The 26525-nt window shown below is 40.2% G+C and overlaps 1 protein-coding gene and 1 non-coding gene across 2 annotated transcripts; both read left to right on the forward strand.

Annotated features, from left to right (window-relative positions):
* Positions 1–325: 325 nt before the first annotated feature.
* DDX21 (DExD-box helicase 21) lies at positions 326–26083 on the forward strand. The gene is made up of 15 exons (XM_047072867.1): positions 326–462; positions 2320–2757; positions 5057–5132; positions 6021–6199; positions 7647–7764; positions 11035–11220; positions 12319–12464; positions 13292–13441; positions 13829–13990; positions 15189–15308; positions 16368–16441; positions 19746–19905; positions 20700–20834; positions 23578–23622; positions 24434–26083. Exons 1-15 carry the CDS (start codon positions 376–378, stop codon positions 24701–24703), a joined length of 2346 nt encoding a protein of 781 aa, XP_046928823.1. The 5' UTR covers positions 326–375; the 3' UTR covers positions 24704–26083.
* On the forward strand, positions 18218–18302 carry TRNAQ-UUG (transfer RNA glutamine (anticodon UUG)). Its single transcript has one exon. It is a non-coding gene; the product is annotated as a tRNA-Gln (tRNA).
* Positions 26084–26525: the final 442 nt, after the last annotated feature.

Here is a 26525-nt window from a genome sequence, read left to right on the forward strand (position 1 = left end):
GCGTCTGTGCGTGAAAGGATCTTGCAAACTCCAGCAATCTAATATATACCCTGAAGAGACACCACGGAAAAACAAGTTATTTATCAGGTCGGGGGTTGGGGGAATCTGACTAGTGTTTACTAACTTTTGTGGTTCCTCCCAGTTGGTTGGACTCCTCAGGCGTTGTAAGCGGTCAATTCACTACTCGCAACCAGCGGGAGCACCACAAGCTCAGGCGCTACCGCGTGGGCCGTGGCGTCTCTGGGACTTTCTGCTTCCGCAGGAAATGCTTTGCTTCCGGAAGTGACGAAAGTGGGTGGGCTAAATGGGTAGTAGTGTCTCTTCCTCTCCACGCGGTGGAACTGACTGGTCGGCCTCAGTTGCTTGTGCTGAAAGATGCCGGGGAAACTCCTTAGTGACGTGGATTTGGACTCAGACACGGCCATGGAAAAACTGGAGACACCGCGAAAGCAGAATGCGAAGGTGCCATCGGGGGCTGAGGGTCCTAGGGTGCTGAGAGGAGTGGGGTACAGGATGGGCGGGGGTCCGGCTAAGGAGCCCGTGGCGCACACGCGGACCCGGCGCGTCCAGAGCCCGGCCGTGGGGCGCCGGGGAGCTGTGCCGGCGACGGGCGCAGGCGGACCCGAGCTGGGGTGAGCACCGCTCCCATGTGGTTCTGGAGTCTGGGCGCCCCGCACCTGGTGCGCAGTAAGATGTTCACGGTTGGGCCCCACGTTGCTGGCTCAGGCTCAGACCTGACCGGGTTTGAGCGTGCGCGGAGGGAATTGTCAGTCCTGGTAGAGACTGAAGCTTTAGCCTAGACTAGCCACACCTCAAACCCACCTGCACACGTGGGCGGCGTGAGCAGTGACATTTTACTGTAGTAGTTCGGGAAATACAGCTTTTCGGTAAGCAACCTTTAGAAGATGAAGTAATTCAGTTCGGTTTAAGGTCTATTGACCAGATTTCCCGTGGAAATGTAACGTGTTGTGGTGCTAACGGCACACCGTATTTTTGATAGAGGCCAGCAGTGCGTAGTGGTCTTAAGTTACCTTGATACCTGTCTGCCTCTTTACTGTTACTTCCTTAGCGATTTCACTTGTGACTGGGTGTCTGTTCTGAAATAAGGTCAGTCAGTGAGAACAAACATTGTCCCTGAATTTGTATCCTACATGATTTAGAATTTCCTTTCCTTGGCTGTTTATGGGTGGGGAGGAAGTGGTCCTGGTTTGCCTCCACAGGTGGGGAGGAAGTGGTCCTGGTTTGCCTGCTCAGCGTCAGTGAGGGTATTCAGTTGTGGGATGGTCAAGTGAAGAGGGACGCGGCCAAACTCCATTACATTCCAAGAGAGGCCACTGAGTTAGGAAATCCTCTTACTTAGTGGAGCGAAGGGATGAGAGAACTGAAATCTTGTGGGGAGACCAGATTATTTTTCAGATGTCTGAAAGATGATCATGTGGGAAAGATCACCCTCATCTGTGATTTGAGAGTGGAGGCGGGGCCTGAAGTTTCAGGGAGGCTGATTTCAGCTAAATGTTCTAGTCTTCATATTTCTGTGATTGGCCTTTCAGAAAGGTTTTAACAGAGGCTAAGCACCTGTCTATTTGATTTCAGTAATATTAAGTAATTAACTTTCAGGAATAGGAAAAGTTGGAAAAGGTCACACATTTCAGGTAGGAGCCGTAGTCTGATTTGGCTTTGAGGTTTCACCCATTCCATTTCCTAGTAACTTATGCTTTTTTATCCTCTTTAAATTAGATCATCTTCTTTATCTTATCGCGTGATGATTGTGGGGTGATAGATTGTGGGATTTTATAGCTTTTTGGTTCATAAAGTGTCTCTGTAAATTCATTTGCACTTGTCACATAGCCAAGACAGATATTATGAATTCTAGCAGAGAAAGAAATCTGCTTAATATTGTCCATCTGTGGACATATGTGGCCTTATTGCTCTATTAGAATTAAATTAAACTGTACTTGATCACTTTCTGTAGTTGTACCTCTTGACGACTCTTGGAGCATCCCATAAGAAACCCCAAATCTCTTATGAAAACTTGATTTTACAACTTGTTCAACCAACATGAATTAAATAGTTGCCAAGAGGCATTCTCTTCTGAGCTCATGAAGTCATTGATATACAATGTACTTATTTCCATATAACTAAGAAATGGTACTAAAAAGCATAGTGTTTTGTCTTATTGAAAGGAGAAGGTACAGACGTTGAAAAATGCCCCAAAATTGTGTTCTTCATAATTACATGATCTTGAAATAATCGAGAATTGATGCATCATACAAATGTATACATGCTTTGCTCAGTAGTTTGTATTTTTTAATTTCTTAGAAGGGTAAAAAAGAGAAGCCAAAGTCTAATAAGACTGAAGAGGCAACAGAAGTAAAGGAAGAAACTATTTCCCCCAAAGCCAAAAAAATTAAAAAGAAAGCCGAGTCTTCTGAGATTGACGTGAATTCTCCTAAATCCAAAAAGGCAAAAAAGAAAGAGGAGCCATCTCAGGATGACATTATTTCTCCTAAAACCAAAAGTGTGAAGAAACCAAAGGAGTCCTTTGAAAAGAAAGTTGTTTCTCCTAAAACCAAAAAAGTAATGAAAAGTGAGGAGCCTTCTGAAGAAGAAATAGGTGCTCCTAAGCCGAAGAAGATGAAAAAAGAAAAGGAAATGAATGGAGACATTGGAGAGAAAAGCCCCAAACTGAAGAATGGATTCCCTCATTCTGGACCTGTCTCTAACTCCAGTGAAGAAAGTAACAGTGAATTAGAGCAGGTAAAGTTGCATTTTCATATGTAGAGCGTATCTTTCATTGTGGTTTCAGATAAATAAGTAGGTAATTGCTACCTAGAGGCAACAGAAGCAGGAGAAAATTTGATGTGTTGACACTTTATGGGGGGTCCCTTGAGCTGCATGCTGCCTGCATTCAGGGTAAGACTTCATCTTAAAAATAGCTTAAAGTTAGAATGTTTCCTTTGCAAAGAAACAGACCTATTTAAGTTTAGGGAATGTCTTCTCTCCACGTCTGCTTATTTGCAAGTCAGAAATTAAAAGGAGAGATTATAGTTATGCAGATAGGCCCTAGCTTCCCTCTGAGGGGTTTCACCAAAAAATCTTAATTAGTAGAGCTACTGAAAAGGATTTTGTTTGATTTTGCATAAGTTTTTGTTTGGCCATTAACTCAAGTTGAACCCGATGATTGGATGTCCACTTGGAAGTAGTTCTGTTACCTTTCAGAAACTCAGTCATCAAAGAAATCCTAATTCTAATAATTTTCTGTTTGCCATAGGTCATAATCAACATCTAAATTTTTTTTCCTTGGTTCATATCCAGGTGCCCCTCAAAATAAATAGGTAAATAAATAAATTTTTTTCCTGATTATAAATAAGTGATTTACAGAATTAGGAAAATATAGAAATTTGGGGCACCTGGATGGCATCTGACTTTGGCTCAGGTTCTGATCTTAATGGTTCGTAGGTTTGAGCCCCAGGTCAGACTGTACTGACGGTTCAGAGCCTGGAGCCTGTTTCTGATTCTGTGTCTCCCTCTCCTGCTGCCCCTTCCCCACTTGCTGTCTCTCTCTCAAAATAATAAAAAACATAAAAACATTTTGTTTGCTAAAAACAAAAAGTTCCCTAGAATTTCAGCATTCATTAATTCAGTAAATATTAAATACTCATTAGGTATAGAGGTAACCTGTTGTTGAATGCTGTTTCTTTACAGTACTATATATATATATATATATATATATATATATATATAGTTATATAGTTATATAGTTATATAGTTATATAGTTATATAGTTATATAGTTATATAGTTATATAACTATATATATATATAACTATTTTTTATCAGATTAGGATTGTACTATATGCAATCTTGTCTCCTGCCTTTCCACTTTTATTTAAACATTATATTCTATTTTTTTAATGTTTACTTTTTGAGAAAAAGAAAAGACAGAACATGAGCGGGGGAGGGGCAGAGAGAGAGGGAGACACAGAATCCGAAGCAGGCTCGAGGCTCTGAGCTATCAGCACACAGCCTGATGGGGGCTTGAACCCATGAACCGCGAGATCATGACCTTAGCCGAAGTCGGCGCTTAACCGACTGAGCCACCCAGGCACCCCTAAATAATAAATATTTTCATTGGTTCCATAATCCATTATATAAATGTTTAGAAAAATCACTTAATTCCTGTATTGAGCATTTAAATTTTTTACTATCAAATAATGCCACAGTGACCACTTTGTCGTAAATGTTTGTTTCTTATTTTCTGTGAATGTATGTGAAAGATGTGGCTATGCAAAAGGGTTAATGACCTGTTCAGCAGTATAGTAGTCCCCCCTCATCTGATGTTTTTCTTTCTGGGGTTTCAATTGCCCCCTGTCAACCACGTTCAAGGGTAAATGATTCTCCTCCTGACACATTGTCAGAAGGACAGTAGTAGCCTGATGCTGCATCACAATGCCTACGTCATTCACTTCACTTCATGTCATCACATAGGCATTTTATCAATCCAGTATCATCACAAGAAGTATGAGTGCAGTACAGGAAGATATTTAGAGAGAGACCACATTTGCATAATTTTTATCATGATCTATTGTTATAATTGTTCCAGTTTATTATTAGTTATTGTCATTAGTTTGTTACTGTGCCTAATTTATAAGTTAAACTTTATCTTGGGTATGTGTGCATAGTAGAAAACAGTATATTTAAGGTTCTGTACTATTCAGGTATCCACTAGGGGTCTCCCCTGTGGATAATGGAGGACTCCTATATATTGGTATGGGATGGCAACAGAATAGTTCTTAGTTGAGACTGAATCTGCCTTTACTAGCCACACATAGTATATCCACAGTATATATTTGCATTTTCCTTTTGTTAGGGTTTTATAGATGATTATGATTTCCTTTTTGGATCTTAATTTACCTACCAAAGTTTCTCTGTCTTTGTGGTTGATTTGGAAGAGATGTTTTCGAATAGGTTCTTTTGTTTCTTTCTCAGAAGGCGTCTCTGTGACTACCTGTGGGATTAAAGTTACTGATTTCTTTCTGTGGCCCTTTACTTGATAGGAAATACCTGTGGAACAAAAAGAAGGAGCTTTCTCTAATTTTCCCATATCTGAAGAGACCATTAAACTTCTCAAAGGTAATATTTTGGAACTATTGTATAATGTTACTGTATATTATTTGGAAGCACTCCACTATTATTGTTGAGATGAAGGACAATATGTGGAACCGCATAACAACTTAGATCTGTATATATAGTATAGGACCATACTGGTGATGGCTTTGCTGTCTCTTAAATAGGTGATTAAATTTTATTCAAACCAATGTGTATATTCAGAAGTGTGAGGACTGATTGTTCTGGTACAAATAAATGGTTCATGCCATTTATTTGTATGGTTCGTATTTTCTTTGTTACTCTCTCCCGCTTCGTGAGGCATCTCTTCATAATACCAACTTGACTCAGAACTCAGCCTAGCGGTGTGCCTCTGAACAAACTAGGTAGTCACATGTGTGGGTAGGTGTTTTCTGAATCAGGTGTGGCATAGTCTGGACTGCACATCCAGATTTGGGGCTTCTGTTGACCTATGGATGAGATTACACGACAAGTAACTAAATTCTAAAAAAAAATGTTTGCTATAATTTGGTACTTTAATTTTTTTTTATTTTTTAGAGAGTGCAAGAGTAGGGGAGGGAGGCAGAGGGAGAGAGAGAGAGAGACAGTCTCAAGCAGGCTCCATGCTAAGCACGGAGCCTGATGTGGGGCTCAATCCCAGGACACTGGGATTGTGACCTGAGCCAAAATCAAGTTGGACGCTCAACCAGCTGAGCCACCCAGGCACCCCTAATTTGGTGCTTTAAAGTTTGTTGATATTTTTCAGTCAAGCAGATTCTTCACTACCAGAATACATTGGAGCCTGACTTTGTAGATATTGACAAGAAAGTAGAATTCTTTAATTCTCTAGGACCAGAAACATGGCTGGGATTTTAAGAACTGCAATGTCAGGTAACATGGTAAATTTGTTCACAGGCCGTGGGGTGACCTTTCTGTTTCCGATACAAGCAAAGACATTTCACCATGTCTATAGTGGAAAGGACTTAATTGCACAGGCACGGACAGGAACCGGGAAGACCTTCTCCTTTGCCATCCCTTTGATTGAGAAACTTCAGGGAGAACTACAAGACCGGAAAAGAGGCCGTGCCCCTCGGGTAACTATCTTTAACACAGACCTCAGGGGCTCCAACTCTGTAGTATAGTTTTTTTCTGGGTTCTCCTTAAAGTGTTTTTTCCTTTTCCTTTCCTTTCCTTTTTTTTTTTTTTTTTGGTATCTTGAGATCTTTATTTGAAGCTAAAGCAGGATTATTCTCTTAAGATTGTTGGCCACAAACCTGTGTATTTAAATATTGTAATCTGCCCCATGGTTGTGACTGCCTGTATTATTAATGCTCTTTGTGTTCCCTTCAAACTATTAGATGCCCCTGCAGCTCACAGGTTTGATCAAGTGTCTGACCATTTTTGCCTAGATGGAGAAAGCAGTTTTAAGTAGAGATGCATGAGTAGAAGGAGGGGTACTCAAAGAGGTGAAGAGGCCAAGCTTCCTTGTCAGGCTGGTGCTCATCAGGTTCATTTCTGGAGAAACTGGCATTTGACAAACCTTAACCTCACTGAAATGCCAATGTGGTCATCATGGTTATGGGTTCTTGTGCTTGACTTTCTGGCCCTGCCCCATTTGTTTACTGGCCTTCCAGTGTCCATACTCACCCCTCATTAATTCATTGTTTATTGCTGTAAACAAATGCAGCATTAAACAAATGAATTATTCCAGCACTTGGAGTTATTCCAGCCTACACGTAGTGGATGTTCAGTAAATATCTGTTGGGTGAATGTATCTGATGAATTAGTGAACATTGTTCTTAAGTCACACTTGCTTCATGCTGTTACCCTACTTAAGGATCTGTAGTAGTTTCACGTTTTATGTCTTGTTGGGTCAAACTCCGACTGCTCTGGGATTCAAAGCCCCTCACCATGTTGGTCCTGCCTTAACTTGTCTTTGTTCTACTTTAAGTTTACTGTAATGTAGAGGTTCAGTCGACAGGTTTTGGAGCCCAGCTGTTTGAATTTAAATCCAGGCTTTGCTTCTTAGCCTTTTGGTTCAAAATCTTGTGTGTGTTTACTATAGGTACAGTTGTCAGGTAGGTCAGTAACTTGTGAGAATTACAGAAGAATGTGTAGTAAGCGTGTAGTAGAGCCTGAGACAGTAAAAGCTCAAAGATTAGCTAATGTTGTTATCCTCAGTGGTGTTACTCCTTGCTCGAGTTGTTGCTTTTCCTGGAGTGGTTTTTTTAAGTAGTAACAGCTCCACGAAACTCCCCACTTCCTCCAGCCTACTCTGGGCAGCCCTCCTGGAGCACCACAAGTTTGGGCATCTACTTCTCTTCTGATTGGTAGGATCACAAACTTTTCTTCTGAGTAGATTTGTCAGGGACTGTATTACATTTATGATCCTTCCCCACACGAAACTATGTTGCAAAGCACATAATAGATGTTTTGAGAATACTTGGTAGGATGAGTTGAACCTTCTGATGAATTTCAAATTTGTTAAGAAACAAGTACTTCACGATACTTTGAATTCAATGATTAGTTTTTCCTTTTCAGGTACTGGTTCTTGCACCCACAAGGGAGTTGGCCAATCAAGTAAGCAGAGACTTCAGTGACATCACAAGAAAGCTGGCAGTGGCTTGTTTTTATGGTGGAACTCCCTATGGAGGTCAAAGTAAGTAAATCGAAAAGTGAGGGAAGGAAAATGTCAACCATTGTTGGGTGCCCTGGTAGGCTTTCTCTGACCTTGACATCTGTCTTTACCTGGTTTAGTCATTTATAGTAGTTTTCTTTTGTCATCATTCTTTTTAAAAAAGTTTTTTTTAATGTTTGTTTGTTTTTGAGACAGAGAGAGACAGAGTGTGAATAGGGGAGGGGCAGAGAGAGAGGCAGATACAGCACCAGGCTCCAGGCTCTGAGCTGTCAGCATAGAGCCCAATGCGGGACTCGAACTCACCAGCCATGAGATCATGACCTGAGCTGAAGTCGGACGCTCAACCAATACCACCCAGGCGCCCCTCTTTCGTCATTACTGTTTAAAGATGATCAAGAACATCGTCCTGCATAATGATGCGTAAAATCCTGTATATAGTTCTTTGGAGTTTTGTGTTATTTGCCTATGTTTATCTAAAGGAGGCTACAAAGGTATCTTACTGAACCCAAGAGGATAGAGTCCAGGGGGCTCTTAGAACTAGAAGGTCATGATTCAGAGTTACTCTTTTTAATCTGTCAAAGAGGATGGATCTGGCTGTTTTGGGGTCTTTGTTTCTTTCTTGCTGTAGGCGGGCCTTCCTCTGAGCCCAGGGGCCAAATGTTACAGGCCCCTATTGTAGGATTCCATTACTTACCAGTTCAAGACCTGGAAGCTTTATTAGGTAGAGCAGATAATATAATTCAGGAAGGGATTTAAGGCATTAAAAATGTTAGTATTGGCATGCAATGCTTGTGACTATTTCTTTCCAGCTTTGATTGAGTGAACTAGGCTTTGGCATCAGAAAAGTGTACATTTGAATTTAGACTCTGCTCACTGTGATTTGAAGTTCAGGGTGCTTGATTTTTCTTTTCGTTTGCTTGTGTGAAAAAATAAGTTTAGTGAATTCACCCTGCAGGGGTGTTATGAGGATTGAATTGGAGAATGTAGAGTGCCTGGTGAGACCCCTAGACTGCAAGAGCAGTTGAGTAAAAAATTGCATTATTAACCACCTCACCTCATTATACTGAATTCCATTTTCTTGAACATCTCTGTGCCTTCTGGGAATACTTACCCTTCTACCCTGTCTCATTCTTTCTATACCTGATTACCCTACTGTGTATACAGTTCTTTCTTCCTTTTTTTTTTTTTTTTTTTAATTATTTTAAAATTTACATCCAAGTTAGCATATAGTGCAACAATGATTTCAGGAGTAGATTCCTTAATGCCCCTTACCCATTTAGCCCTTCCCCCCTCCCATAACCCCTCCAGCAACCCTCTGTTTGTCCTCTATGTTTAAGAATCTCTTATGTTTTGTTTTTGTATTATTTTTGCTTCCCTTCCCTTAGTTCGTCTATTTTGTATCTTAAATTCCTCATATGAGTAAAGTCATATGATGTTTGTCTTTCTCTGACTAATTTTGCTTAACATAGTAACCTCTAGTTCCATCGACATAGTTGCAAATGGCAAGATTTCATTCTTTCTGATTGCTGAGTAATACTCCATTGTATATATATACCGCATCTTTATCCATTCATCTGTTGATGGACATTTGGGCTCTTTCCATACTTTGGCTATTGTTGATAGTGCTGCTATAAACATCGGGGTGCATGTGCCCCTTCGAAACAGCATACCTGTATCCCTTGGATAAATACCTACTAGCACAATTGCTGGGTCCTAGGGTAGTTCTATTTTTAATTTTTTGAGGAAGCTCCATACTGTTCCAGAGTGGCTGCACCAGCTTGTATTCCCACCAGCAATGCAAAAGAGATCCTCTTTCTCCGCATCCTCGCCAACATCTGTTGTTGCCTGAGTTGTTTATGTTAGTCATTCTGACAGGAGTGAGGTGATAATCTCATTGTGGTTTTGATTTATATGTCCCTGATGATGATGATGAGCATTTTTTTCATGTGTCGCTTGGCCATCTGGATGTCTTCTTTGGAGAAGTGTCTATTCATGTCTTTTGCCCATTTCTTCACTGGATTATTTGTATTTTGGGTGTTGAGTTTGCTAAGTTCTTTATAGATTTTAGATACTAACCCTTTATCTGATATGTCATTTGCAAATATCTTCTCCAGTTCCGTCGGTTTTCTTTTAGTTTTGCTGATTGTTTCCTTTGCTGTGCAGAAGTTTTTTATTTTGATGAGGTCCCAAGAGTTCATTTCTGCTTTTGTTTCCCTTGCCTCTGGAGACGTGTTGAGTAAGAAGTTGCTGCGGTCGAGGTCAAAGAGGTTTTTGCCTGCTTTCTCCTCGAGAATTTTGATGGCTTCCTGTCTTACATTTAAGTTTTTCCCATTTTGAGTTTATTTTCTTGTATGGTGTAAGAAAGTGGCCCAGGTTCATTTTTCTGCATATCACTGTTCAGTTTTCCCAGCACCATTTGCTGAAGAGACTGTCTTTACTCCGTTGGATACTCTTTCCCACTTTGTCAAAGATTAGTTGGCCATAAGTTTGTGGGTCCATTTCTGGGTTCTCTGTTCTGTTCCATTGATCTGAGTGTCTGTTCTTGTGCCCATACCGTACCGTCTTGATGATTACAGCTTTGTAATGCAGCCTGAAGTCTGCGATTGTGATGCCTCCAGCTTCGGTTTTCTCTTTCAGGATTGCTTTGGCTATGCGGGTCTTTTCTGGTTCCATACAAATTTTAGGATTGTTTATTCTAGCTCTGTGAAGAATGCTGGGTTATTTTGATAGAGATTGCTTATATTTCTTTAAGATTCTCATTCTAGAGGCACCGGGGTGGTTCAGTCACTTGGGTGACCAACTCTTGATTTCAGCTCAGGTCATGATCTCATGGTTTGTGGGATTGAGCCCCATGTTGGGCTCTGCTCTGAGAGCGTGGAGCCTACTTGAGATTCTCTCTGCTCCTCCCCCACTCGTGCTCGCTTGCTCTTTCTTTCTCTCTCTCTCTCTCTCCCCCCCCCTTCTCCCACCCTGTCTCCTTCAAAATAAATAAACTTAAACAAAAAAAAGATTCTCATTCTCAGTTTGTCTGTGAAACCTTGACACTTTGTGTTACCAAGGAAGTCCTTCTTTCCTGGTGCTTCCATCTCCCACTGGTGCATTTTTCTGGACTGTCACTTCTTATCTGTTCTTCCCACTAGATTAAGGAGTGCCTTGAGTATCTTTATCTTTGATACTTAGCATATTACCTTGTATTGTAGTTAACATTTTAGAATAAAAATATATTTAATTGGTACCTGAGACTAATAAAAGGATTTAAAACCTAGTATATCTTATTGATGTTTTTTATAGTTGAACGCATGCGGAATGGGATTGATATCCTGGTTGGGACCCCAGGTCGTATCAAAGACCACCTGCAGAATGGCAAGCTAGATCTCACCAAACTTAAGCATGTTGTCCTGGATGAAGTTGACCAGATGTTAGATATGGGGTTTGCTGATCAAGTGGAAGAGATTTTAAGTGTGGCATACAAGAAAGGTAAGCTCCAAATTCAAGGAAGTGATAAAAGGATTACAGGAAGGGTGGTGATTAAGTGGTCTTCTAAGAGTTAAATGAAGCCTTAAATTGGAGGATGATTTATTTTATTTAGGAAACTTAAAAAAAAAAACCCCATGATTTATCACATAATAATGGGGAAAGTAAAAGATAAAAGAAGAAAATTTGATACTCTGCCAGCTTGGCGTGTTTTGCTTTTGGTCTATTTCTTCCTGACTTTGTACTATTGTTGCATATGTGTGTGTGTTAATTATAATCTTATCGTGCATATAAAAATTTGGCATTACACTCCATGAAGAGGTTTTGCCATGATTTAATTCCATCTGTGTATTTTGATTTTTAGATAATACAAATAATTCTGCCTATAGACATTTGTATGCAAATAGCTTCCTTCACGTCTCAGTATTTGGAATTTATTTTTTAGGGTAGATGTCCAGAAATGAAGTTACTGAGTTGAAAGTTATAAATAGTTCATGTTTCTCGATGTACATTGTCAAGTTGCTCTCCAAAAGGGCTCTACTTATTTACCCCACCATTTGAAATACTGTATGAAAATGCAGTGTTATTCAAAGAGCAAACTAAAAAAGGGGGGCTGGGGTAGGGCTAGGGAAGTTTTTTAGTACCTGACCTGAAAGAATGAATAGACTGGAATTCTAAACTCAAAATACTCAGGAAATGCTAGAGAGTAGAGACGAATATAGAATCTAATCTGTGTTGGTGTTTATTGTAGGTTATTTACTTAGTGATCTAAACGAGGTGGTTACTGGTCTTGATGAACAGGTGTTTTCCAGGTGACAGGTCTCATAATGGACAGATTTCCTTCGTGGTTCATAAAGGCCAGGGTCAGAAAGCAAAATAATTTTAAAGTACTTTTGGTATTTCAGGTCTCCTTTACATAAATTACATAGGAAGTATTTCTTTGCCCATTAGGAATCTTTGTGTCTTTCATTTCTGTGTCATCAGTGCCTGGCTTGGCCTCAGGCGGTTGCTGTTGCATGTTGATTGGGGAAGAACTGGGTGAGGTGGAGTACTGTGTAGGCTTATTTGGGTTATTCATACTGACTTTTTTTCCCCCCAAAGATTCGGAAGACAATCCCCAAACATTGCTTTTTTCTGCAACCTGCCCTCATTGGGTATATAACGTTGCTAAGAAATACATGAGATCTACATATGAACAGGTGGACCTCATTGGTAAAAAGACTCAGAAAACGGCAATAACTGTGGAGGTAAATGATTTATTCAGTTAGAATTTTGTATATCATTTTTTCCTTGTCTGATAATATTAAGACTGGAAAATACAAACTGTTTTTCCAGATAAATACTAAATCCATGTGAGGATCCAAGTAAAGATCTATTTCTGTTTGTGTTGTGTGTGGTTATCTGTGTTCTCTAAGTTTCATTATCTGGTACTCTGATTTCAAAATCTTTCGGAATCTATCTGTCTGAATTTTGTAAATAGAAAGAAATTACACTAGAATTGATTGACTTTTTTTTTTTTTTTAAGATTATGTTTTTAAGTTGTCTCTACACAAAATGTGGGGCTTAAACGCACAATCCCGAGTTGCATGCTCTACCAATTGAGCCAGCCAGGTGCCCCAACACCTAGAATTTAAACACTCAAGGGCAGCAGAGATATCTAGTACTTTGTTTTGTAGCTATTTTCATTTTAGGGCCCAGCACCTAGAATTCCTTTCACCCAAGGAATAGACATGCACGCTAACTGACTAATCGCAGTTTTAAGTGGATGAAAGGACAAAAAAAATACTGAAATTTTTCTCTGGTCAATTCCTTGGTTTCCTGTAGGAATCAAGGGAATGGCATTTCTTCTTTTGTTTTCCTGGTTAGTTCAGAAAACAGAGGAACCAGATGCTCTTTGGAGAAAGGGGAATGGCTCCCTGTGTTAATGAGTTTGGGTTTTCTTCTCTACACAGTGGTGGCGGCAGTCTGCTTTAGTCCATATTAAACAATTGCTTCTAGCACCGCTAGTGTTGAGCAGGTGATTTCCGGTTCCAGGTGGGCTTTACTAAATAGATCTTTTTTCCACTCCTATAAGCACCTGGCTATCAAGTGCCACTGGACTCAGAGGGCAGCAGTTATTGGGGATGTGATCCGAGTATATAGTGGTTTTCATGGACGCACTATCATCTTCTGCGAGACCAAGAAAGAAGCCCAGGAGTTGTCACAGAATGTGTCCATAAAGCAGGTTGGTTCTTCCCCCTTTTTCCTGTAGGGAGGAAGCATCTTTCAACTGATAGACCCCATTAACATTTTAGAGTTCACCTGATCTGACAGTCTCCTCTCACAGATGAGGAAACAGTGTCTCAAACCCAAGGTTACACTGACAAAGTAGGTTTGATCAGTCTGTCTAGTGTTTTTTAACTAGTAAATATAGCTGGACACAGTTGATCTAACGACCAAGGAGTAGAAAAAATTTGAGGCTTGTCTGTGTAAGGCGTATGTTTTTCCCTTTACGTTATTTTCAGCAGAACTATCACCAAAATCCGAATGTCCTTACAGGCCTGATTTGTTGTGTTAAAAGTAGCTGGATTGTTGGATCTGGTGTTCTTATGCCAGTTTATTTCTTTGGCAGGATGCCCAGTCATTACATGGAGATATTCCCCAGAAGCAGAGAGAAATCACTCTGAAAGGTTTTAGAAATGGTGATTTTGGAGTTTTGGTTGCAACCAATGTTGCTGCTCGTGGGTTAGACATCCCTGAAGTTGATCTGGTTGTACAGAGTTCTCCACCAAAGGTAAGTGTTCTGTACTACAGTTTTGTTTTGTTTTGTTTTGGTTTTTGGGGGGAGAGGATACTAAAACAAATTGGAAGTTGTATGGTCTAGTTTCATGTGGTTAGTAATAGCTGTCTCTTTTGAGTGCTAGGAAGCTGTGGTGATTTTTAAAACAAACCTCTTCTGAGGTCCTTCTCTCAGAACTGATAGTTGAGTGGAAATGTGGTCAGTGGCCAGAGGCTGGAAAGATTGTTTCTTGTTGAAGGGAATTTTGGTTGGCTCATGCAGGTAGTGCAGTTGTGAACTGGGCTTTGAAGATGGGTAGGACTCCAGCGGGGTGAGGGTAGCATAAACCCATGAACTACAGGATAAAGAAGGGAAAAAAGACCTGTGATTAATAGCCTCTGTGGGTGATGAGAACCTCTTAGGGAGGGGGCCGAAGCATCAGGTTATGTGGTATGAACAGTGCTTCCTGTAAGTAAAAGTTGGTCTGAAGGAGCCTGCTCTGCTCCCATCACTTCAAACGTGAGGACCCCCACAAATTGGCAGATTCCTCAGGATTAAAGGTTGTTTTACAATGATAGAAAAAATACCTGATTACTGTGAAGTCACCAGTTCTTACAAAGGAAGTCTGATTAGTGTGTGACATACATGTTGTTTAAGGGAGCCTGTAGAACTGTGCTGTCTGATTTGATGGCCACAGCTATGTGTAGCTGTTCAGCACTGGAAACAGTCTGAATTGACATGTGTGTTCTAAATGTAATATACACATTGGGGTTTTGTTTATATTTTAAACTTTCTATTATGTACTCTGGATTTTGAAGACATACAAAAAAAGAATGTAAAATATCTCAGTGATCTGTTTTTCTATGTGGATAGTATATTGAAGTGATATTGAGTTAAAGAAGATATATCATTAAGTTGTTTTTTTTTTTTATAGCTTCTTAGTGGGTTACTACAAAGTTGAAGATTGAAATTACTTACGTGGTTCTGTAGTACAGTACTATTTAGATGATGCTTTTTTCAGATTTGCCCATAGAATAGGAACTGCTATTCTAGAGATTTTTTAAAAAATGGTCACAGTTCTTTAATTTAAATTGAAGTGCTAAAGAACCGCACACTCTGGGTGTAGATTAAAACCCCACACTTGCCTCTGCATAGACCACTCAGGTCTTTGTCTCTTTTTGTTCAGTGTCACTCATGTCTCTTACTTCAATAGGATGTGGAATCCTACATTCATCGTTCTGGAAGGACGGGCAGAGCTGGAAGGACGGGGATTTGCATCTGCTTTTATCAGCACAAGGAAGAATATCAGTTAGCACAAGTGGAGCAAAAAGCGGTAAAACTGTGTTCTTAGCTTTTCATTCAGCAAATGTTGAATTCTAAAGTCAGTCTTTGTTGTTATTCGATTTTTATTAATTTTAAGTTTTTATTTCTAGCCTGTTGCCATAACTGAAAGCTTGTTAGGTACATGTTGTTTTATACATTGTACTATAACATAAAGCCCCTTTTGAATGAAATAAGTTTGCATTTGAAAGCAGTGGTTTTGTTTTTATATTTACAATTGCATGGGTTATTTTTATGTTTGAAAGGCAGTTTTCAGACAATGATAACATGAACACACCCCAAATATTTAAGCATAGATTAGGGGGTTATAAGAATTACTTTAAAACCAAAAGGATAAATTTAAAATGGAGAGAGGAGACTGATTTTTCTGACAGATTAATCTCTCCCCATATCCAGACTTATGGAGGAGAGGAGCACTTTACAGTGCAGAAAGCAAGCACTCCCCAGCCAGGGTGATTGTCATTAACAGCAGTGATTAGCATATGCCTTGAGAATGATGTGATGAGACAGCATTCATCTCTGGTTTTCTTCCCCCAAATCCATAATCTCAGTGTTGAGCACGCAAAGAACCTGAGGCAGCCTCACAGTGAGGGACAGAATTCTATAAAATACTTTGCCAGCACTCCTTAAAACTGTCAAGGTCATGAAAAATCAGGAAAGGCAGAAACTGCCAGAGATCAGAGGAGACTAAGAACATATGATCACTGAATGTAATGTGTCACTGGAACAGAATAAGGGTATTTGGAGAAAAACTAGTGAAATTCGAATAAACTCTGGAATTCAGTTAATAGTAATGCTGCAGTGTTGGTTTCTTGCCTGTGGCAAATGTACCATAGTACTAATAATAGGGAAATTCGGTGCATAGTGTACAGAAACTCTGGGTACTATATTTGCAACTTTTCTGTAAACCTAAAACCATTCTAAAATTAAAAGTTTATCTTTTAAATGTGTAATAAGTATGTTTGGTAATATAAAAAATTAGAGAATTTAATCTCAGTGAAAACAATTGATGGCCATATTGTATATTAAACTATGGTTCTTTTTCTTGTAGGGAATTAAATTTAAACGAATAGGTGTTCCTTCTGCAACGGAGATAATAAAAGCTTCCAGCAAAGATGCCATCAGGTATGTTTCCTACCCACTGCTACGTCTGTTGTAGTGCTTGTTCCATTTACTGCCTAGCTTTGTGCAGAAATGAGATTTGGCTATCGGATTTATGTATTGACAACTTAAAACCTATTTGTTACAAAAATAGACTGTGCTTAAGTAAAATTTTACAAAACAAAAGTCCTAATTTGTATTTATCCCTACCCAATCCTGTTCACCAGAAGAAACCATTATTAATAGTTTGGTTTGTCTTGGGCGTTTTAAGGAACCGTATCTTAGATACAGTATGGGCACTTACCGTGTGGAGATTGATTAGATTGGGTCACAAGATTATACTTCACATCATCATCAATCTAGTTCCTCAACTGGTGGGAATGAATTGATTATTTCTTTAAGTTACTCCGAGATGGTGAGGATTAGATTAACTAACAGTGTTTGTTACTGGAGGTGCTACTGGCATTGGGGGCAAGAGAATTATTTCGTGAGATTGTGCTACAAATTGATGGATAGTTAGTTGTTTAGCATCTCTGGCTATGCGGTGTATGCTGGGGGGCGAGTGGGGTTGGTATTACGAAAACCAGAAGGTCCTGACTATTTTCCAAACGTTTCCAAATGGTGGCCTACATTCTCTGCTTAAGAGAACCACTGAATCTGGGGGCGCCGGGGTGACTCGGTTGGGTGTCCGACTTCAGCTCAGGTCATTAGAGCCCTGTGTTGTGCTCTGTGCTGACAGCTCAGAGCCTGGAGCCTGCTTCAGATTCTGTGTCTCCCTCTCTCTCTCTCTCTCCACTTCCCCCACTCACACTCTCTCTCTTCTTCAAAAATAAATAAACTTAAAAAGTAAAAAAAAAAAAAACCCCACTGAATCTGAGGGGCACCTGGGTGTCTTAGTCGGTTGAGCATCTGACTTCGGCTCAGATCATGATCTCATGGTTCGTGGGTTCAAGCCCTGCATCAGGTTCTATGCCAACAGTGCAGAGCCTGCTTGAGATTCTTGCTCTTTCCTCTCTCTCCTGCTCCTGCTTTCTTTCTCTCCTTTGACCTTCCCCTGCTCCTGTTTTTTTTTTTCTCTCTCAGAATAAATAAAACTTAAAACAATTTTTTTTCAGAGTTTATTTAGAGCATGTGCACTCTGTCTCTCAAATAAGTAAACATTTTTTATAAATAGAAGTCTGTGATCAAAGGAAATGCTTTGTGTTACCATATTAATTAATGGCTCAGGAAAGTTCTCCAAATGAAAATAATTTAACTCCGTAATTTTCAAATTTTTTTTTAGCATGGCATACTTTCAGTATTCTGTTCCCTATGACACTACTTAAGGAAATTTGGGATTAGATGGCCAGGAAGGAGAAAAGAGGACAAGCTGGTGTTGTATGTAAGATGTCCTGTAAAGGGGCAGTCTTGCTGAAAGAGGCTGCCTCGGGTGGCCTTGTTCATTTGTGTCCTTTTGAAGATGTGACATTTATTATCACCAAGATAATAGTGATTCTCTAACAAGTGTGTAGTCTCATAAAAAGTCCTTATCATTTTTAACCTGATTTAGAAGTCTTTTTTCCTTTTTATTGCAGAATGGAGGGGCCTCTGGGGGGCTCAATTGGTTGAGCATCTAACTCATGATTTCTGCTCAGGTCGTGATCCCAGGGTCCCGGGATTGAGCCCCACATCGGGCTCCATGCTGAGTGTGGAGCTTGTTTAAGATTCTCTCTCTCCCTCTGTTCCTCTACCCTGCTTGGGTGCGTGCACGCTCTTTCTCCGTCTCTCTAAAATTAAAAAAAAAAAAGTTAAAAAAGGGGCGCCTGGGTGGCTCAGTCGGTTGAGCGTCTGACTTTGGCTCAGGTCACGAACTCGTGGTTTGTGAGTTCGAGCCTCACGTCGGGCTCTGTGCTGATAGCTCAGGGCCTGGAGCCTGCTTCTGATTCTGCGTCTCGCTCTCTCTCTGCCCCTCCCCCGCTCATGCTCTGTCTCTCTCTGTCTCTCTGTCTCTCTGTCTCTCTCTCTCTGTCAAAAATAAATATTAAAAAAATAATAATTAAAAAAAAGTTAAAAAAAGAATGGAGATAGCTATAGTATTTTTTGATCCGTAAAGTAGCATATGCTTATTATTGTAAGAAATGTTCAGGGGCACCTGGGTGGCTCAGTCAATTAAGCATTGGACTTTGGCTCAGGTCACGATCTCACGGTTCATGGGTTTGAGCCCCATATTGGGCTCTGCACTGACAGTGAGGAGCCGGCTTGGAATTTTCTTTCCCCCTCTTTCTCTGCCCCTCCCCCACTCATGCTTTCTATGAAAATAAATAAATAAATTTAAAAAAGAAAAGAAATGTTCAACATCTTTAATATCACTTTCAGTAGCAGCATGGAGTTCCATTATATCTGTCTCATGGTTTATTTAACCAGTCCCATTTTCTTACATGTTTTGTACCCTTTAAAAAAATTTTTTTTTAATGTTTAGTTTTGTGAAAGAGAGAGTCCACGTGCCCAAGCAGGGGAGGGGCATAGAGATAGAGGGAGACCCAGAATCCAAAGCAGTCTCCAGGCTCAGAGCTGTCAGCATAATGCCGGATGTGGGGCTGAACTCACAAACCATGAGATCAAGACCTAGGCCAAAGTCAGTATACTCTTTCTATATCATAAATAACACTGTGGTGAACATCTTGATATTTGTTCTGTTATTTCCTTGGGATAAAACTTTGTTTAATTAATTTTAGAGAACATGCGAGCAGGGGAGAGGGGCAGAGAGAGAGGGAGAGAGAATCTTAAGCAGGCTCCATGCTCAGCGCAGAGCGTGACACAGGGCTTGAAATCATGACCTAAGCAGAAATCAAGACTCGGATGCTTAACCAAGTGAGCCACCCAGGTGCCCCAGAATGAAACTTTTTTTAATTTGATAGTAAAATCAAATTAGATGTAATCAAAGGGATGGCTTTCTTTCTTTTATCTTTTAATTAATTTATCTCTTTTGAGAGAGGGAGAGGGAGTATAAGCAGGGGAGGGGCAAGGAGAGAGAGAATCCCAAGCAGGCTCCACAATGTCAGTGCAGAGCCTGACATGGGGCTTGATCTCACAAACTGAGATTATTATCTGACCCGAAATGAAGAGTTGGATGCTTAACTGACTGAGCCACCCAGGCACCCTAAGGAATGGATTTATTTTTACAGAAATGTGGTGATTATACATATACATTGCATCAAAGTGATGTGTGTTAGATATATAAAAGATTTGGTTTGGAAGTTACTGATTTATCTTGAGATGCTATTGTCTTGAAAATGAAATATGTCCGCTCTTTCCTTTCTCCTAACAAATATACTCAATCACACCATAGGCTTTTGGATTCTGTGCCTCCCACTGCCATTGGTCACTTCAAGCAGTCAGCTGAGAAACTGATAGAGGAGAAGGGAGCCGTGGAAGCCTTAGCAGCAGCACTGGCCCATATTTCAGGTGCCACGTCAGTAGACCAGCGCTCTTTGATCAACTCAGATGCGGTAAGGCTTCCTGTCGAACTCTGACACTTGGGGTAATTTTGAGTTTGAGCAGGATTTAAAAGGGTTCAGTTAGACTTCCCAATTGTTTTAACTTTTGTATGAAGGTAGGTATATATACATATATATATATAAACAGATCCCATGGAGAAAGAAAGTAGATTACTCATTTCCACTGTCTCAGTTGGGGGCAATGACATTGACTGCTAATGGGCATGTGGTTTATTTTTTGCGTAATAAAACATTTTGGAATTTTAGTTAGTGGTGGTGGTTGAAACCTTGTGAATATACTGAAAACCCGTGAATTGTATACTTTAAAATGGTGTACGATATGGTATGTGAATTGTATGTCAGTTTTTTAATCCTCCAAAGAAAACCTCAACCACTTAAAGACCTAAAAGCATATGATACATTTGGTCAGTATACCTAGAAACTTAAGGTGTATGCATTTTTTCCTTTTTTTTTTTTTAATTGAAATTTTTGAGACAATTGTAGGTTTACATGTAGTTTTAAGAGGTAACACGGAGAGATTCCTTTGTACACTTTGTCCAATTTCCCTCCGTGGTATCATTTTGCAAAACTATAATGTCACAACTGGGGTACTAACATTGGCACAAACTGTCAGTCTTGTTCAGAGTTCCCAGTCTTACTTGTACTAATTTATGTGATTGTGTTGGGAGAGTGGTATATGCTTTTAGGAGGAACTTCTCCAGAAATAGTTTAGAAACATGAGAGCAATTTTTTTTATCAGTTAGGTTTGTTTTTGAGACTAATTTTGTTCCCCTCTTTTCTCTAAGGGCTTTGTGACCATGATCTTACGATGCTCGATTGAAATGCCAAACATTAGTTATGCTTGGAAAGAACTTAAAGAGCAGCTGGGTGAAGAAATTGATTCCAAAGTGAAGGGAATGGTTTTTCTCAAAGGAAAGCAGGTAAGTAATGTTGTGACCCTGCTTTGGTTCAGTAGCTTAATGTGGACAATAAAACACCAAATGTAGGCTTCTCCCTGTTGTGTGGGGATGGTGCATCTTTTTGCTCTGTATATAGTCTTCCCTGACCCTCAGTTGCCACTTAGTGATGGACAACTACCTCATCTGGTATCTTTAGCCTGAACTATCTGCGTGCAGTGCCGGACATGAAGTCCCAGCTGCTTCCCTGACATTTCTACTCAGATGGGGTTATTAAACAACATAAAATTATTCAAAATTGAATTCAGAATCTTTAATTCAAACTTAAAATTTTAATTAAAAAAATTTTTTTTAATGTTTGTTTATTTTTGAGAGATAGAGACACAGAGTGTGAGCGGGTGAGGGGCAGAGAGAGAGGGAGACACAGAATCTGAAGCAGGCTCCCGGCCCCAAGCTGTCAGCACAGAGCCCAACGCGGGGCTCGAACTCACAAACTGTGAGATCATGACGTGAGTGAAGTCGGACGCTTAACCAACTGAGCCACCCAGGCGCCCCGAAAACTAAAATTTTAAATCTTGCCTTCCAAACCTGGTGTTTTTTCTTCTGAGTCTTGCTGTCAGTTAATGGTAGACCAGCACAGCAGTTCTCAAACTGTTTGGTCTAATGACCCTTTTACATTCTTAATGAATGGTGAGAGTACCAAAAAGCTTTTGTTTGTGTGGGTTGTATCTATTAGTGTTTACTGTGTTAGAAATGAAAACTGGAATTCGAAAACCAAAGAATACCGTTCCATTTGCCATCAGAGCTGTGGTAGCATCACGGGTAAATGGTCTCCGGGAAACTCCACTTTGTGCTTATGAGAGCGTGAGAGTGGAAAGGACACATATTTTAGTATTAGGAAAATTGTTTTCACTTTGTGGAACCTCCGCAAAAGATCTCAGGTTTCCCGGGGGGCGTAGACTGTACTTTGTAAACCACTTGCTTAGAGCACCAGATCTGGTTTATCATCACCTCGCTGCATGTCTGTGTTTACCTCCTTAAGGAACTTAAGTATGGGTTACAGTCTCAGCTTTCACATGGCGGATGAGTCTTCACGAGCAGGCTCCTGCTCCCCTTACTGCCTCCTCACTGCTAGTACCTCCACTCTAGCAGTGCCAAGTACACCTTGCTTTCTGTCATTCTAAGTGGCTCAACCCGGTGTTCATAGTATTTTTTTTTCCTCCACATTATTTATGGTGTGGCTTAACCTTGAGTCTCCCTGTGAAGCTTTCCCTGGCCATACAGTAGAGTCGGGGGCACCATATCCATACTTCAGGGTTTTTAGGGCGTGCCTTTATTCAGGCAAATTTTATCTTGCTGGGCTTGCTTATTGACTGAGAGCCTTGAAGCCTATGATGTACTCAAGGGCAAAAACGATTTTTTAGTTATCTTTATACTTCAGTGAGTGGCTGGTGTTAAATACGTAATAATTTTGTGAATGATGATCCCCACAAGTGGCAAAATCCATCAGTACCTGATGCGACCTGTGGTTATGGTTGGGTGAGTTGTTGGGTGGAAGTGGGGTGTTCCTCATAAAATGTTGCAGTTAAAGATAGCTAGGGAAGAGGAGTGCCTGTGTCCGTTGCAGGGGTGGTTCTAACTACATTTGTGGAAACCAAGAAATAGGATCTCCTTAACTGGAGGTGATGGCACTGCTATGGTCCTATAAAGTGTTTATTTTTGTATTTTTAATATATATTTTTAAGTTTACTTATTTTTAGAGACAGAGAGAGCAGGGGAGGGCCAGAGAGAGAGGGAGAGAGAAAATCCCAAGCAGACTCCACGCTGTCAGCCCAGAGTCCAATGCGGGGGTCGATCCCATGAACTGTGAGGTCGTGACCTGAGCTGGAATCAAAAGTTGGATGCTCAACCAACTGAGGCACCCAGGCGCCTGTATTTTTTTGTTTAAAAAGAAATGTTTATTTTGTGAGAGAGAGCCTGTGTGCATGCAGGGCTGGGAGGGAAGGGCTGGGGGGGGGGGGGGGAAGGAAGGGAGGGAGAGGGGGAGAGAGAGAGAGAGAGAGAGAGAGAGAGAGAGAATGAATGAATGAGAATATGAATCCTAAGCAGGCATCATGCTGTCATCACAGAGGCTGGAACTCAGAAACCTGTGACATCGTGACCTCAGCTGAAATCCAGAGTCAGGCACTTAACCAACTGAGCCACCCAGGTGCCCCAAAAGTGCTATAAAAACCTTTTTATTAGAGCAAGGTGAATTGTGAAAACCTAGAAAATTAACAATGGAAAATCATTTAGTTTTCTACTTTTAGTTAGGTCATCCTGAATAGTAGACACTTTTTCTTACAGAAAGCAGTGTATTTTAATGTAGACCATTGGTTTTGGGGCCATACTGAACAGATGTTTAAAACCTGCTCTATTTCCCAGCTGGGGGCCTTTGACTTAGCCTCTCCAAACCTCTGTTTCTTCAGCTCTAAAATGTAGCTAATAGCTACTTGAGGAATTAGCAGTATGATAGCCAAGAATGATCTCTAGCCAGTTCTAAATCATTTTGACTCCCTTTTTAAAGTATCCTTGGGTTTTTGCTGTTGTGCTTTTGGGAGGTATGATATGTGTTGGCATTGGTTGAAAGTCCCATCTAAAATTCATACCTGGAGGGTTTTTTTGGTTTTGTTTTTGAATATAATTTTGAATATTATATGGTCTTTTGGAGCACACTGACAATTGTGGTGAAAGGCTGAATTGACTTGGCATTTGTTTTGATTTCCAGGGGGTTTGCTTTGATGTCCCTACTGCAGCAGTAACAGAAATACAGGTATTCTTTCTCTTGGATTTTGAAGTTAACATTTAAGTTATAAAACGTTCATTATTGAAAACACAGAATAATGGAAAAGGAATCAACAGCTCTAGTCCCTTTACTAAAAGACAATTAAGAGTTAATGAAGTTTAGTGTTTTTTTTCTCCTAGCCTTTTTATTCATATATTTTTCTTATTCAGCCTGTTTTCCTTCTTTCCTTTATCTATAGAGTTATGAACAGTATCTAGCTTTTTCCTCCCGTGTATGTTGTATGGGGTTTACATAGACATCTTCAATTGCTCTATCTTCATTTAGTACTGCTGTGAGATACGGGTTTGTGGTATATTTGCATGTTTTACTACCTGACAGCTGGGGATACAGACACTTAACTGACTCAGCCACCCAGGCGCCCTGAAGGTTGTGTTATTTTTAACCAGTGACCTTTTATTTATTCTTATTTTTATTTTATTAAAGAAAGCTTTTTTTTGATGCTTATTTATTTTTGAGAGCAAGAAAGAGAGCAGGGAAGGGGCAGAGAGGGAGGGAGACAGAGAATTCCAAGCAGGCTTCGCGCTTGTCAGCTCACAGCCTGGTGCGGGACTCGAATTCCCAAACCGCAAGAGCATGACCTGAGCCGAAATCAAGAATTGGATGCTTAACTGATTGAGCTACCCAGGTGCCCCTAACCAGTGACCTTTTAAATTCTAAACACTTAGGTTATCAATCTGGTTTTTCTTTAGAGAAAGGGCAAAAATACTGTCTTTCTCATGCTTTATAAAATCAAGTTCAATAAAAATCAGAGCAGTTAAATAATACTATCTCTCCACAGGAGAAATGGCATGATTCACGTCGCTGGCAGCTATCTGTGGCCACGGAACAACCAGAGCTAGAAGGACCACGGGAAGGATATCGAGGCTTCAGGGGACAGCGGGAAGGCAGTCGAGGCTTCAGGGGACAGCGAGAAGGAAACAGAAGCTTCAGGGGACAACGGGAAGGAAATCGAAGCTTCAGAGGACAGCGATCAGGAGGTGGCAACAAAAGTAACAGATTCCAAAACAAAGGCCAGAAGCGGAGTTTCAGTAAAGCATTTGGGCAGTAATTTCAAATAGAGGATTCATACGGCAACATGGAACTGAACACTGATTTTCCTATGAAGTTAAAAGCACATGTGTTTCCTTCTTGACCACTTGCCTTGTCCCCATCTCTCCCAGAGAGACAAGCTTCATGGAAATTATTTCCATCTGATGATTATCACTTGTAACTATTGCTGTTTCTGTATTAGGTTTGTCTTTTGAAAAGATGTATGAATTCGTAATATTTTTATTCTGATGCATTGTCTGTAGGTTAAAGACCAAGTCAAGCATGTATTTGCCCATACTTTTTAAGTTGAGGTGTCTCTGTATTTAAATAGTGTCCTTCCCTGAATACCTATGGGGAATGCAGCAGTCTCTGGAGAGGCACTCTGAGCAGTCGAGGCTTACCTGTAATTGGCATTCTTCAGCCACCTGCCTAACAGTGACTCACGTGGTCCTGTAACATGTCCTCTGAGAAATAGTACTGAGCAATGTTTTGAAGCAATATTTCAAAATTGCTGGGATGCAGTACATTTTATGCCAGCATGTGCTCTAGATTTGAAGAACAGTGATAAATTTGATGGGAGACATTATGTAGATTAGCCATCATTATGTACATTTTGATACATTTTTAACTCTTCAATGTAAGCTGAATTCATGCTTCAGGAATTCTTCACAGATTTTATCTATTTATGTATATATAAAGAAGTATTTTAATAAAAAACAAGTGTCTTTAAGGAATTCCAAATGTATAAGGTGGCCCTGTAACTTTCTTTGTAAGTAAGGAGGCTGAATAATAGGTGCTTGATGATAATGTACTCCACTTCCTGTTGGAAGATTAACATTATTTACCAAGAAGGAATTAAGGGAGTGGGGGGCAGAGATTTGCATTGATGACAAGAGTCAGGAAATCCACTGAAAATATTTTTTACATCTGAGAAAGAAACATTCATCTCAAGAGCAAAGAAAGGAGCAAGTGAAAATACATGAAAAGCATTCTTTTCATGGTAAACAACAGGTCATTAATGTTTGTAGAAATTGACTTCTAATGGGTAAACTGGAGTTTTAGGTAGAATGATCCAATGGTTTCTCAGAGGCCTAGTTCCTATAGTCACAGTATAGGATCTATTTCTGTTAGACTGCTATTCCATTGAAAGGTTTTAGCTGCTTAGAGACTTCCTTTTAAGATAATCTGTGTATGGTTATTTTTGGTTGTAGCTTTGAGGGAACTGACAAATTTTATATAGCCCCTGGTCAGGTAACTCTGTGAGTTCTCAAATACTACGTCTTTGGGAAACTTTCTGCATGGTGCAGGAGCTTAAGAGTGGCATTGTTTTCTTGCCTTAATTCCTAGAAATTCTGGACTGGGACTCTCAGGGAATAAACTCTGATAGGAGAAGTTAAAATACATGGCCTGTCTTGTTTTCATTTGATTATTTTTGAACAATTGAAGTCTTTCTAAGCCCTGGTTTCTTTTGCTCCATCAGATCTCTTTATCCAACTGCATTTTACTCTGTCATCTTGCAGTAAGGGGTTCAGATAGCCAGCTCAACTCTTTAAATGAAATTAAAAAAAAAAAAAGTTTTAACATTTATTTATTTTTGAGAGACAGAGAGAGAGCATGAGCAGGGAGGGGGCAGAGAGGGAGACACAGAATAGCAGGCTCCAGGCTCTGAGCTGTCAGCACAGAGCCTGGCACAGGGTCGAACTCAGGGACCACAAGATCATGACCTGAGTCAAAGTCAGATGTTTAACCGACTGAGCCACCCAGGTACCCCGCCAGCTCAACTCTTTGATGCTTGAGGCAATGTGTCCTTTCTCTGTTTGGACTTCAGTTCTGTCCTTCAG

Source organism: Lynx rufus, unplaced genomic scaffold (genome assembly GCF_022079265.1).
Source record: "Lynx rufus isolate CCGP_SWC_20201006 ecotype Redwood Valley unplaced genomic scaffold, mLynRuf1.p SCAF_11, whole genome shotgun sequence".
Taxonomy (NCBI): domain Eukaryota; kingdom Metazoa; phylum Chordata; class Mammalia; order Carnivora; family Felidae; genus Lynx; species Lynx rufus.